The 13,054-nt window shown below is 45.0% G+C and overlaps 1 protein-coding gene across 3 annotated transcripts in view; it reads right to left on the bottom strand.

Moving 5' to 3' along the window:
* Positions 1–7,472: 7,472 nt before the first annotated feature.
* Positions 7,473–13,054, bottom strand: part of HTR4 (5-hydroxytryptamine receptor 4) — a 62,497-nt gene continuing 56,915 nt past the window's right edge. Inside the window, exons 6-7 of one of the 3 annotated variants that reach the window (XR_007628587.1) lie at positions 12,162–12,345; positions 7,473–10,182 (exon numbers count right to left, since the gene is read on the bottom strand). Coding sequence is in view for 1 of the 3 variants with exons in the window: in XM_050312269.1 (XP_050168226.1) it covers positions 10,095–10,182 (88 nt within the window). In the remaining 2 variants the exon portion in view is untranslated. Of the gene's footprint in view, positions 10,183–11,947; positions 12,346–13,054 lie in introns of all 3 variants that reach the window. The other 2 variants (XR_007628588.1, XM_050312269.1) reach the window with 2 other exon arrangements.

Here is a 13,054-nt window from a genome sequence, read left to right on the forward strand (position 1 = left end):
TTATGTGTGTTTGTTGTGTATTGAAAATGCCTCTGGTTCCCACAATCCCATGGGTGTTTTCTGTGTATGTCCAGAATGTGCTGTGAGTCCAGGTATAAAAATGCACAAATTGGTGTTGAACTAGCTGGGCTGTGCCGTTAGCAGTGCGTTCAGGGGGTGGGACACCTCTGAAAGGCCAGTCTGCTTCCCTGTGGAAGTGTCTCCTTGAATTCCCAGCTGTGGCTACACAAAGGCAGCTCAGCTCTGCCAGGCCCTCAACTCTGGCTGGATCTCTCATCCATGTTTTTTTAACATTGTGGAGTTACCAGCTTAAAAAAAATGACACTTTTGTGGTAAAAGCCCAAGAGCAGGTTGGTTTATACCATTATATAATTTTGCACATCATAATGATTGTGATTCTCTGAACTTTGGTGTAAATGTGACTAATGGGGATTTCTGTGACGTTTAGCTCTGTGGAACTGAAGTGGCAAAACTGCTCAACACAGCAAAACCAGTGTTGGTTTTCTCTGCATCTCTCCCTCTGTGGAAGTTCTTGAGGTAATGTGGAACTTGAAATATATGGGATAAGAGGAGGAGAATTGTGGGAGCAGCAAGAGATTTGGTATAGCATTTTCTCACACCTGCTCCCTACTCTAACTGGAGGTGGAGCACTAAATACCAGATGAGTGAATGTTGTTCAATTTGCTTTAATGCAGGATCAGAGTTAATGATTTAGTTATAACATATTTAACAATAGATAATATATTCAATGATATTCAGACAAAACATAATTGTGACCATTTCTGGGAGTGTTTCAAGTGATGTGAGTCATTGATTCAGTCATGTTTACCATTTTAATACAGGAAAATGTTACAGAGTTTCTAGAGTATTGCACCAGATCTCCGTCTGGTATCTCTTAACTTCAGCATTTTGAAGAAGTATTTATACAAATAATGTTTATTTATATTCAATATTTCTGTAAGCAGTTGAACCTTGCAGTAGTTTTAACTTCTTAAAACATTACTCCCATTTTACACATAATGGTGATGTAGTGACTTAATTCACTGTGTCCTGACAGCTCAGGGTGATTGAGGATGTGGGATAAGACCAGGGAACCTGCTGCCCTTCAGTATCTGAAATTGAGGAAAGGAGCAAAGCAGAGGAAAATAATTATTTTCCTGCACAACCTTTGTTAGTTAAATACATAAATAATTATTACTGGGACCTGGATGGGTATAGATTAACTGAGCAGGAGCTGCTGGACAAACGAATTTGCTCACCAATTTGGCTCCAGTGGTGATATTGTGCTGGGGCTGGGCATGTCCTCAGGGCTGTGCCAGCTCTGGATGAAATGCTGCCCCAGGGGTAAGGGCTGGAAATGCCTTCAGTTGTTTTCTACCCTGAAGAGCAAAGAGTTGCAGGTGCCATTTGGGTTTCTGGTTTGTTCTGTGGATCCTGCCAACCAAGAGCTTGCACTGACATCAGCCCCCGTTTGCTGGTGGGGGTGTGGGTGTGATGAGTGTTTTCTCTTGCAGGTTTTTATAGAACTATAGAATAGTTTGAGTTGGAAGGGACATTGAAGCTCATCCAGTTCCACCCCTGCCACAGGCAGGGACACCTTCCACTAGTCCAGGTTCCTCCAAGCTCCATCTAACTTGATCTTAAACATTTCCAGGGATGGGGCAGCCACAGCTTCTCTGGGCAACCTGTACCAGGGCTTCACCAGTGGGAAAGGGAAAAATGTCTTCCTAATATCTAATCTAAACCTACTCTTGCAGCGTGAAGCCATTCCCCCTGGATTGTCACTCCAGTTCCTGATGAACAGTCCCTCTCCAGCTTCCCTGTAGCACCTTCAGGTACTGGAAGGGGCTCTGAGGTCTCCACACAACCTTCTCCTCTCCAGGCTCCACAGCCCCAGCTCTCTCAGCCTGTTTCCAGAGGGGAGGTGCTCTATCCTCTTACGAACTTAGTGGCCTCCTCTGGACTTTTTGATTTTCTCACCTTCAGAGGCTTAACTGCATCAGAGAGCTGTCAGCAAAGAGCGAGGGCAGTGAAACCAGGTACCGAGCACGTGCTTGGCTCGGATTTTTTCCTGGCACCCCGTCACTTGCCAGCACGTCCCTTCAATGCGGGACTGGGGCCCTCGGATTTGAGTTTCCAGCTCGTTCTCCCGTGCGATCCCTCTGGAAGGGCCCGCGCGGGGATGCGGGGCCCGGCTGGACGCGAAGCCCTGGGTGGGCGGCAGGGGGAGCTCCCGCCCCGGCCGTGCGGGATCCCCCGGGATGGGGACACCCCGGGGGACAGGGCTGGTCCCGACACACCCGCCTGGCTGTGCCTGACCCTCCCCACCTCAGGGCACACGGGCACACCCCGGGAGGGCACAGCTTCCCGGCTGTAAAGGGGTTTGATCTCTCGCGTCTGAGCTTCCCCTTGTCTCCGCATTGTTTGTTTTGGGCAGTGCTGTTTGATTGCCAGGGCAAGGGAGGGTTTCCACGGATCTGCCCGGTTGTTAAACGTTTCTCAGGGAGCATCCCAGATGTCTTCTGTCTGTATGTGACAGGCTTCCCTCTTCACTCTGCAGTCTGGCCTGACACCTCGTTTTTCTCTGGCAGGAGGACAGGCTGCTGTCACTGCACATAAGGTGACTGAGTGATCCTGCTCTGCTCTTCTTTCTGCAATACAGAAAACTCCAGCTGGGCCTTTTAGCTTTGCTGTGCTCCTGTGTGGCAGCTTTGGGCTGAACTATGAAATCCATTTCCAGCCCACTTAACAGTGATATTTGCATCTGGATATATAAGGAAGCTGTTTGCTGGAGTTCAAAGGCAGCTTTGCAAACATTTAATCTGATAGGTAAGGAAAATGATAAAGGAAACTGTGATATGGCTGTATCACTTCTGTCCCCTGCTTCCTTGGCGTGCTTCACATTCATGTGCCTTCAGGGAAAGGATTAAACAGGAAGGATTATCTTCCCTAGGTTAGGTCTGACTCAACAACACATTTCCTGGGTGGGTTGTATCTTCGATGGATTTATGTGCCTCTAGTGCAGATGAACCAGTCAGAGGGGTGTCCTCTTACTGTCAGTGAAGAGAAATGAGCACTCAGAAGTGCTGGGCAAAGGCAGGTATTGATTAGCTTTCCACTAATTGGGAAGTGAGTCTGAGGTGGCTTGTACCACTGCAGGCAAGTGCTTGAACTGCTTTGCCCACAGCAAGAAGGGTTAACAACTCCTCCTGCCAGAGGATGCAGTGATCCCAGCTGGGAGATGCTCAAGTGTCTGAGAAATGTCATCTAAATAGAGAGTACAGAAGGTAAATAAAGGAGAAAGTGAGCTTGGGAGGGTAGAGAGGAGCATGAAACGTTGTGTTCGGAGGTGGGCACTATGCTGGTTCTTGCTTTTTTTCTCTGATTTAGGAGACAGATAAAATCACTGTTAGGGTTTTTAAAAGGATTTTGAAAGTGTGTTTTTATTCAGGAAAAAGCTAAAAGGAGTTGATGGTAGAGACAGGAATGTTGCCTCTACCCTCACTCTGGTCTCTAAGCTTTTCAGTGTGTTAGAAGCAACTACAAACTCCATGCCTTGCCCATGATTTCTGCTGGTTCAAGCAATTCAAATTTAATCCCTTGTCAGGGGGATGACAGGGAAATTGTACAGACTCTTGTGCACTGCATGTGATAACAGGACAGCCAAAACTAGTGCCCATCAACTGGAGGGTTTCCATCAGCTCATTAACAGTCACTGGGTGCTGAGAGATTATTTTGTTTTTTTTTTTTATTCAGGAAGATTTAGGCTATAGAAAAATTGAAAAAAACTAAAAGCTTTTGTATATTTTTATTGAGTTCATATTAGTAGAAGAAAACAACAGATTTCTTGCCTTTTGGCATGGTAGTAATCAGAGATGGCTCAGGAAATCAAATGTGGAGAAAAAAATGGGATTGTGAACTACGGAAGGATTTACAGCTGACAGTTACAGAATGAAAATGCTCTCCTTGGCTTCAGCACTTACAAAGATGGGTGAGGAAAACTCTTGAGAATGACTCAGTGTCTGCCGTGTGTGGGCTGGCTGCTCCAAGAAACCATCATTTGGCTGGAGCTCTTCTGTATTTTTCATCTGTGCTAAGAATTAAATGGACACGATTTGGACCCAATGGGTTGGTTCTGTTGCACGCTATTAAGTCAGGCTGACGTCAATAAATGCCTTAAATATCTTTTGATTTTTCCCTATCTTTGCAGAGCAAAGACAGTTTGGACTGTGTTCCATTCTGAAAGCCTTTGCTGAGATGATCTTTAGGCTGAAGATATTTGTTAGTAATACCTAAATTGGGAGGTATTTTGAGTTGTGCAAAAACATTTAAGTACAATGAATACACTATTACTGATTATTCACAGATCCCATTTAGGGACAGTGAGGGAATGTAGGGTAAAATAAAAGCCATTTTGAAGTGTGCTGAAGTCAAAGGCAAGGTGAGTACAATTTATTTCTCTCAGCTCTGACTCATGTTCAGGTTTTTTGTGGTTACCTAACACATTTCCAATATACATTCTCCTCTAAGTGTCCTTTGTTATAACAGAGACTCATGGAGGACCCGAGTTTGCCAAAAGAGGCTCTCTGCAGCGAGGGATTTGTCCTATTCAACATCAAGGTGACTCTAATAATGGTTTTCATGGCTCACATGAGCCCATTTGGATTGCACTGTTCCTGCAAACCAGATCTGCACCACAGTGCCCCCTCCAACCTGGGACTCCTTCAGGTAACTTGCCAGGCCGAGGTGGGGCTCCTGTGACTGCAAATAAATCATAACTAGAAATTAAATACGCTTAATAGGACAGAACCATTGTAAGCAAGAGCAGAGGGACAGTCAGGGCCAGGGCAGTGACTGTGCCCCTGTGCTTGGCACTGGTGAGGCCACACCTCGAGTGCTGCATCCAGTTCTGTGGCCCCTCACAGTGTGAGAAACACTGAGGTGCTGGAGCATGTCCAGAGAAGAGAAGGAACCTGGGGAAGGGGCTGAAGCACCAGGAGTGGCTGAGGGAGCTGGGGGGGCTCAGCCTGGAGAAAGGGAGGCTCAAGGGGCACCTTCTTGCTGCCTACAACTCCCTGACAGGAGAGTGGAGCCAGGTGGGGGTCGGGCTCTGCTCCCAGGGAACAAGGGACAGGACGAGAGGAAATGGCCTCAAGCTGTGCCAGGGAGGTTTGGGTTGGACATCAGGAGGAATTTCTTCATTGAAAGGGTTGTCAGGCACTGGAAGGGGCTGCGCCAGGAGGTGGAGTCCCCATCCCTGGAGGTGTTCAAGGAACAACTGGACATGGCACTCAGTGCTCTGGTCTGGTTGACAAGGTGGGGATCAGTCACAGGTTGGACTTGATGACCTTGGAGGTCTTTCACAACATTAATGATTCTGTGATTCCGAATAAGGGCTCCCCACACACCTCTACAACTATCCCTCAGCTCCAACACTGCCACTCCCTCCATTCCCAGTGTGAGACCCTTCTCAGCTCTGCTCCCACGCTGCACTGCACTGCACTGGGGTGCAATGCAGGTGGAAGCTGTTGCCTTTGTTTTTAAGCCACTGTGGTAAATGTTTTCACTTCTTGATGTGTGTATACAGGCATCAGATCCTGCAAGAGAAGCAGGTCACATTGTACATTTCTGCATTAAATTAAAAGGGTTTTGAGAATTTACTGAAAACATTTTGCTAATTGTTCTACTGAGATAGTTTCTTTTTTTTTTTCCATTGCCCTCTCCAAGATTTAAAACTGAAGATATATTCAGTGTTGAAAAAACTGAAGGATAAATGTGGAAGGGACGTTTCCCCATAAGGATTCAGCTGTCTGCATGGTGTTTATGAGCATGACCTGCTGCTACTCTTGGGCTGCAGCCATATCTCCATACATCTCACTGAGCAACACAGCTGCTCCCTGCCTCAAGCACTGACATTTACAGAGCGTGTATCATCCAGTTATTGCTTCACATCCCTCCAGACAGTCTTAAACATCAGCTAATTAAAGCGTATGGCCTCTTCTGCACCCTTCCTGGGAGCTTCTGTTTGGTGAACGCTGCTTCCCATTGGTGTCTTGTTTATTACAGCTCTGAATTTTACTTTGCAGCACGACTGTGACTTAGTTTCTGTCTGAGTAAACTGAGTATTGGAGACAGGGCAAGCTGGGCAGTAGGAGGAATGGTTCAGCTCATGGGGATATGCATCCTGACACTGCCCAGGGCCCCCTGGCACACAGATTTAGCCTTAGGCTATGTTTTCAGTCTCCCTTTGGAAGGAGCCAGCCTGTTGCTCTCCTTCCCTCTTTCAGTACAAGTAACCTCGATGCATCTTTGGATTTCCTTGTCTGAGCCCATGCCCTGCTATCAAATGTCATGCAAGATCCCAGAAATGCTTCTGGAGCCTAGAAAAAAATGCAGAAAGATGGGAATACAACTGTGTTGACATCTCAGCCTCCTGAAGATAGTTTAGCAAAGGCCCAGCCAATTTCTCATTAGCTCTCTGTTCTGCCAGCACATTACCTCTGGCAAGGAGAAGTGTCATGAGTTGTAATCCAAGAAAACAACTCCATCAGGCACAATCCTTAAAGCTTCCAAGGCTTGCTGCATTCCAAAACATGTAAAGTGTTCCCAGACCATAAAGTGGTGGTGTGATCACTCACTGATGAGTACTAGCATGTTTATGTGAAGAAATAACTATATGGTTATTAGAGTGGATCTGCAAGAGGTGGCAGGAAAGAGATGGAAAGGAAGAAAGAAGCTTCCTCTTTTAGTCAGATTCACTGGGAAACTCACACAAATGGAGCTGCACAAATTAATGTTTGACTCTCTGTTTGTAAATGCCTGTCTGACAGTGGTGCCCAGAGCAGATGTGAGAGATCAGGTGAGCACAGCACAGGTAAGGGAGAGAGAGGGAGGGCTCAGAAACAATCAGTGGGGATAAAGAGCCAGTGCATGAGAACTCGGGGCAGGAGGCAGGATTGTTCTGGTAGATAACAATTAGGAATGGGTATTACAATCAAAGGGCTCATCAGTATTTTCACAGAATCATTAAGGTTAGAAAAGACTTCCAAGACCATCGAGTCCAACTTGTGACCAATTCCCACCTTGTCAACCAGACCAGAGCACTGAGTGCCATGTCCAGTCATTCCTTGAACACCTCCAGGGATGGGGACTCCACCACCTCCCTGGGCAGCCCCTTCCAGTGCCTGACAACCCTTTCAGTGAAGAAATTCCTCCTGATGTCCAACCTGAACTTCCCCTGGCACACCTGGAGGCTGTTCCTCTAGTCCTCTTACTTGTTCACTGGAAGCAGAGCCCGACCCCCACCTGGCTCCACCCTCCCGTCAGGGAGTTCTAGAAAAAGCAAAGAAGGGTCAGATTCTCCCTCCCTGTTCTGGCTGTTGGAGTGTCTTGCAAGGCAATGAAGTGTAACTTGGTCACATCATGTGTTTTGAGTGAAAACAGCCAAGAAATGAGCATGAGCTGGAGTTCACTGCAGTGCACATAGAAGATTTTTTATTTTTAGAAACAGCCAATGCATTACACATTACTCAGCACAGGCAAAGACTCTGATACCACTAGCCAAGAAGGTCAATGGGAAGCTGAACTGAGAGGCTGCAGGAGCAGCCACCTTTAGCAAAGGAAATTGAGTCTGGGTCCTTTCTGTGAGACAGCTCCTTTTCCAGAGAAGTTCTGCCATTACTGATGACAGACGACGTCATTTGCTGGGTTCACAGAAGCTTTGCTGAGATTACTGACTTACTAAGCAGGAGCTGCCAGGTGGTTCATGACAGGTTTGCTGAGTCCAACGAGCAATTCGTCAGAAATGCCACAGAACATGGACATTTTGTGTTTGGTATTTCATTCAAATACAGTGTTTGGAATTTTTTCCTATCACAGCAGTTGACCATCTTGGCTAGTGAGCTACTGCTCCCGTTGATAGAGCCTTCAGAATGTTGCCTGTGAGGAAACTGCCCTGTTGAGGAGTTCATTTTAAATTAAGAAGAGATATATTACTAATGCACATAAAAATATAGGAGAAAACAACACTTCAAGGACAACAGCAGAAACAAAAACACAATTACTGTAGCATCCCCATGCTGCTGCTGGGTCCAGATCACTCAGAGAAATTTCACACCAATGTTTTGATGCCTTTTAATGGGGACAGAGAAAAGCTTTTTCAGGATTTCTCTAAGAAATTTGATATTTGAGGTGAAACCAAGAAAACCTGTTCTGAAGCCTCATGTACCCAAATCCTGACACAACCAGTGTGAGCAGTCCCACAGAGGGTGAGGATCACAGGACTCAAGCAGCTCTGGATGGATTTTTTTCCAAACTTTCAATAATGACCTTCCTTTTTTCACTCTCTGCTCTGTTTTGGTGTCAACAGTACAGTTCAAGGAGTTCTTTTTGAAACAAAGCCCTGTAAAAACAGGTAATTGCCAAACAGGTCCTAATGATGAACCAGGAGCACCTTCCATGAAAACACCAACAGTTTCTCTCTTTCTAACTGCCAGCAATTCTCTACTTTGGTAAGTGTCTGGTCTTCTAATTAGGGCTATTTCTCCCTAGAGTCCTTTTGAAACCTAAAGGGAAAGGCTGTGAGGTTTTATCAGTGACTTTTATGTGGAAGAAGTATTTAAAGAAGTCAGACACCGTGGCAGAGGAAGCCAGTTGTTCTTATCATGCACAATTTTTTTCCTACTGAGCAACATTTTTGTTTGTTCAAAGCAGGATTTGTCTGTTTATAGTAAATACCTGTCACATAGCAACAGAAATATTACTAAATAATAATACATATAATGTTAAGCTCCTGGGTCTAGAAGCTTTTAATGAAAAAAACACATGTTCCTGATAAAAAATAATAAATAATGTCACCTTTTCTTTTTACATTAAAAATAGCTGTACATGATTACACAATATAACAAAGTACAAGTTTATTTTCTAGGCTCAGGGTGGCATCTCTGGGTTAGATCTTCATTTAAAAAGGGTAGAGGCTCATAGTCTTGATCCTGCATATTTCCTACTGCATGAAAATCATTTTCCCAAAGTTGTGAAGTCTACAGCCTTGCTCACCCTTTCCATGCAAAGGTGGAAGCAGCTCACAAGGAACATGGCAACATCTACATGCAGGAAGCAGCTGAGGACTGAGATCTTTGCAAGCAGATGTGCATATGGTGATATTTGAAAACCTTGAAACTTCTTGCCTCAACTGGAAGAGAACAGAAACAAATAGAAAAATAACGGTGGAATATGGAAGTAGAAGTCTCTCTTCCTAATGTAGCTAGAAAAGTTTATTAGATGGTGTATTTTTCAAGATGGCACTTAGTGATCTATTACAGACTGACTGTCTCTTGGCCAATCTTTCTTCTGGGTCAGAATGCCTGGGTTTGAGGGCCATATCCTGTCCACTGGACATGGCTTTGGGCCCGTGGGCTGGACTGGAGCAGTGCTGGCAGGGCCCTGTCAGAGGTGAGATGTCTCTGTAGGTCCCACTCCAGCTTGTCAGGCCCTCTATGCACACCAGAGTCTTCTACCAATGAACGTGGCCAGGAAACACAGTAAAAGCATTTACAAAGCTCTGCAGGGTTGGGTGAACCAGCAGCTCGTGCTGACCCTTCAGCAGCAGCTATAATCAAAGGGCAAATGTTCCCCCTTATTTTGCTGAAGAAAACACAGTGCTGTTTCTCCCCCGACCATCCATCACCGCGGGCAGGATCTCGCACGGATGAAGCAGGGCTTTAGTCTCACATCCTGTCAGGGCTTCAGCCAGACCTTGGGATCTCTAAGACTGCAGGACAGAGAGATGGCTTGTACACAGATGGCAGCTGGAAAGGAGCAGCAGAAGTCCCTGCACTGAGTGGTTTGTATCTGTTTTGTGTCCTTATGTTGACAGGAATCACTCCCTCCTGGAATAAAGCCATCCAGCCATCCCTGCAGGTACAGGAGTCCTGTACCTTCCATCCATCCCACAGCTGGACATCCATGTGAAGTCAGTGTAGGAGGCACCATGACAATGCAGATGAATGATTTTTCAACAAGTCCTGCTGTCCATGAATCCTTTGGATATCCTAAAAGGTTCTTTCAGCTGGACCATTCCTCTATTAGGACCATGACTAGAAACAGGACTCTTGGGATTCAGGATCGTTGTGGATGGGAAGCTTCTCATGTTCCTGATGATGCCCATTGCGTAAAACAGTGTACCTGGGAGTGGAGGGACACAAGGACTGGTTAGTGACAATGAAAATGACCTGTTTACCTGCTTATGTAAAATCAGTTCTTGAAAACCCCAAAGTACATCTTAAGACAGGGCATCTTCCAAGTATGCAGATCTCACATTAAGCAAAGCAAAGCCCTTCTTTGTTCCATGACAGGAAACCAAATCTTTGGTTTGAAGCAGTCAAGACAAACCCTGAAAACCAAGAACGCTGGTTTTCATGTGTCTAAGGTGAGCTGGATGACAGGAATCCAGACCAAGGAGCTAAGAAACATCGATCACCTGTGGGTGGACTGAGCTGAAGGCACTTCAGTTAATGTCTTCAGTTCAAGCATTTAAGGAATCATTTGAGACTTGCTTGGGAAGTCAGTGCTGCTTAAGATGAAACCAAGACCAACATTCCAGGGCATTTCCACTTAGAAAAGACAGTCATCTCGGTCTAGGGCCAATTCTAGCATGTCTTATCAAACCAGTGCTGTTCAGGTGTTATGTCCTTTGGAGGTATCATGACCTTTATGATATTTCTCCAGGCTTTGGGCCAGACATAGAAAACCAGAATTCTGCTGTAAGAATTCCATGTTATCTCTTACCCTAATCTACCAGCCCATCTCCTGTTGCTCATCCCAGTGTGGCTCTCTGAACAGGACTGCTGATTGAGTTTGCTGGTGACGTGCAGCTGTTTTCCCTGAGTGGTGTGCAGTGCTTTGCAGGAATAAGCAGATCTGAGGTGACAGCAAAACTGTTGGCTAACATGAGTAAAACTGATTTAGCACATCTTTCTAAAATTTTACATCTAATCATTCTTGCTTTCAACCCCCCTGAAGGGTACAGAGCAAGCCAGGTATCTTCTCTAGGCAGTCTGTTTAATTTAAACTAAAGCTGGACTAAACCATCCTCTGAGTAGGTCTAGAAAGAAGAAACTGCAAAAATAACTGTAAAAATATATTTTTCCCTCGTTCAAATGTGTATCAGGGAAATCAGGTCTCTATTAAGACTTTTCTCCTGAATGTTTAGACATGCAGATATGTTATTTCTCTTAGTAACAAACATCCAAGACACACCTGAAACATCTGTACACAATAAAGATTTAAAAGGAAAAAGCCCAAGAAAATAGAGGAATATATCAGTTCTCTTCCTGTTAGCAGAGTGAAGTACTATCAGCCTCAGGGTTTGTTTGAATAATCACTAAAAAAAGCCACGAACTTTTTCTACAAGTTCATAAACTCATACTGTGACATCAGTTCACTTGGTGTTATTACTGAGGATGCATCTCTTTCTCAATCACTGAGCATTTTTGGGGCTTAGGCTCCTAACTGAGGTGCTTGGAATGCCACTGAAATGTCTGAAGCAGATAATCTGAATATCCTACAAATGATGTATCCGTTAGTTCCAGGGGATCAGGTATGGCCTCAAAATGAAAGCCAGGGTATGAACTGTGCTGACTGTCAGTGTTTGCTCTGGTGATTATTCCTGCAGGAATTCACCCTTTAATGGACCAGATGCTGGTTTTCAACACGGCCAGGCTTGGTTGCTTTACTGCACTCTTAATACTCCATTTTAAATATGGGTAATAAATTTATAAATCAGCTTTAAATAAGGATAATAAATTTTAAAAATGTGCTCGTTCTCCCAACAATTTACAGACTTGATGTAAGAAACAAGAAAAGACATTTTGCATCTAACACTGAACAGACACTCCGATGAGATGACCATGAAGAATACAAGTCATAACGTAGTTTTAATTTGATATACCAAGTCAGACATGGGACAGTGTGTGAAATGATCCACCAAGGAGACCTCTGGAATGGCAAAGTCTCTGCTACAAATGGGGATACAGAGGATGAGAGCCAGAAGACCCCGTGCTCCATCAACAGGGCAGACATAGCTCGGAGCGACCTGGGACTTGCTCAGCAGCGCAACAGAGACTGAAAGCTCAACTTCATACAGGATATCCAAAGAGCCAAACCTTCCTTGTTCTTCTGCAGCAGTCAGAAAGTGGTGCAAGATCAGCAATAGCAGGTGATGCCGTTTGTTACAGAGATGCATTAAGCTAAAGAGAAGTCATTAAGGTGTCCCGGGATCTCGTGTGGCACAAAGTGTCTGTCTGAAGCCTCTGGCAGTTGTTAGCTCAACACTTCCAGCTGTTTACCCTGTGGGGAAAGAGGACTGGTAGGAGAGGAGGAAAGAGCATTCCTACACAGGGTGGAAATGCTGCACTGTAGGGTGATGGCTTGCTCAGGTAATGGCACATCATTTGTAAAAATATTACCAACATCTCCAGGAATGCATTAAAGGAGTCCTCTGCTGACGGGCTTTTGTGTTACCTGGGTTATTTTCACATGCTGCAGTTTTCCCCTTCAAATGGAATTTCAAAGCTACCTGCCAGTTGCAGAGCATCAACTTAGTGTTGGATAAAGGATGGGATTATAAAAGCCCTGCTTTTGTTCTGACTCCCATGACTTAACTGATCTACTCCCTGAAAATACAATTCATTTTTCAGGCATCAGACTTATGAGGAGTAAACTTCAGAGAAAAGGCACAGCTACACCTGAATCTCAGTGCTGCCTCACTCCAGGAACACACACCTGACATGCCTCAGCTCCCACCCCATGGAGATACCAAGGATTTATCTTACAATGCAAGGAGAAAACAGCACTCGAACCCTCCACGTGTGGGCTGAATGTTTCAAGAGAAACAGCAAGATAGGTCTGAGTAATGAATACATTTGAGGAAGCCATAGTATGTGAGCAGGAGAAAAAAACCCCAACATTAAAAAGTTTAAATGCATTAAATAAATTATCTGCAGCAAATTAATTGCTCAGCTTTCCTGCCTCTAATGGGATTTGTACACACTAGCAC

Source organism: Myiozetetes cayanensis, unplaced genomic scaffold, assembly GCF_022539395.1.
Source record: "Myiozetetes cayanensis isolate MyiCay16 unplaced genomic scaffold, myiCay2020 scf17, whole genome shotgun sequence".
In the NCBI taxonomy this organism is placed as follows: domain Eukaryota; kingdom Metazoa; phylum Chordata; class Aves; order Passeriformes; family Tyrannidae; genus Myiozetetes; species Myiozetetes cayanensis.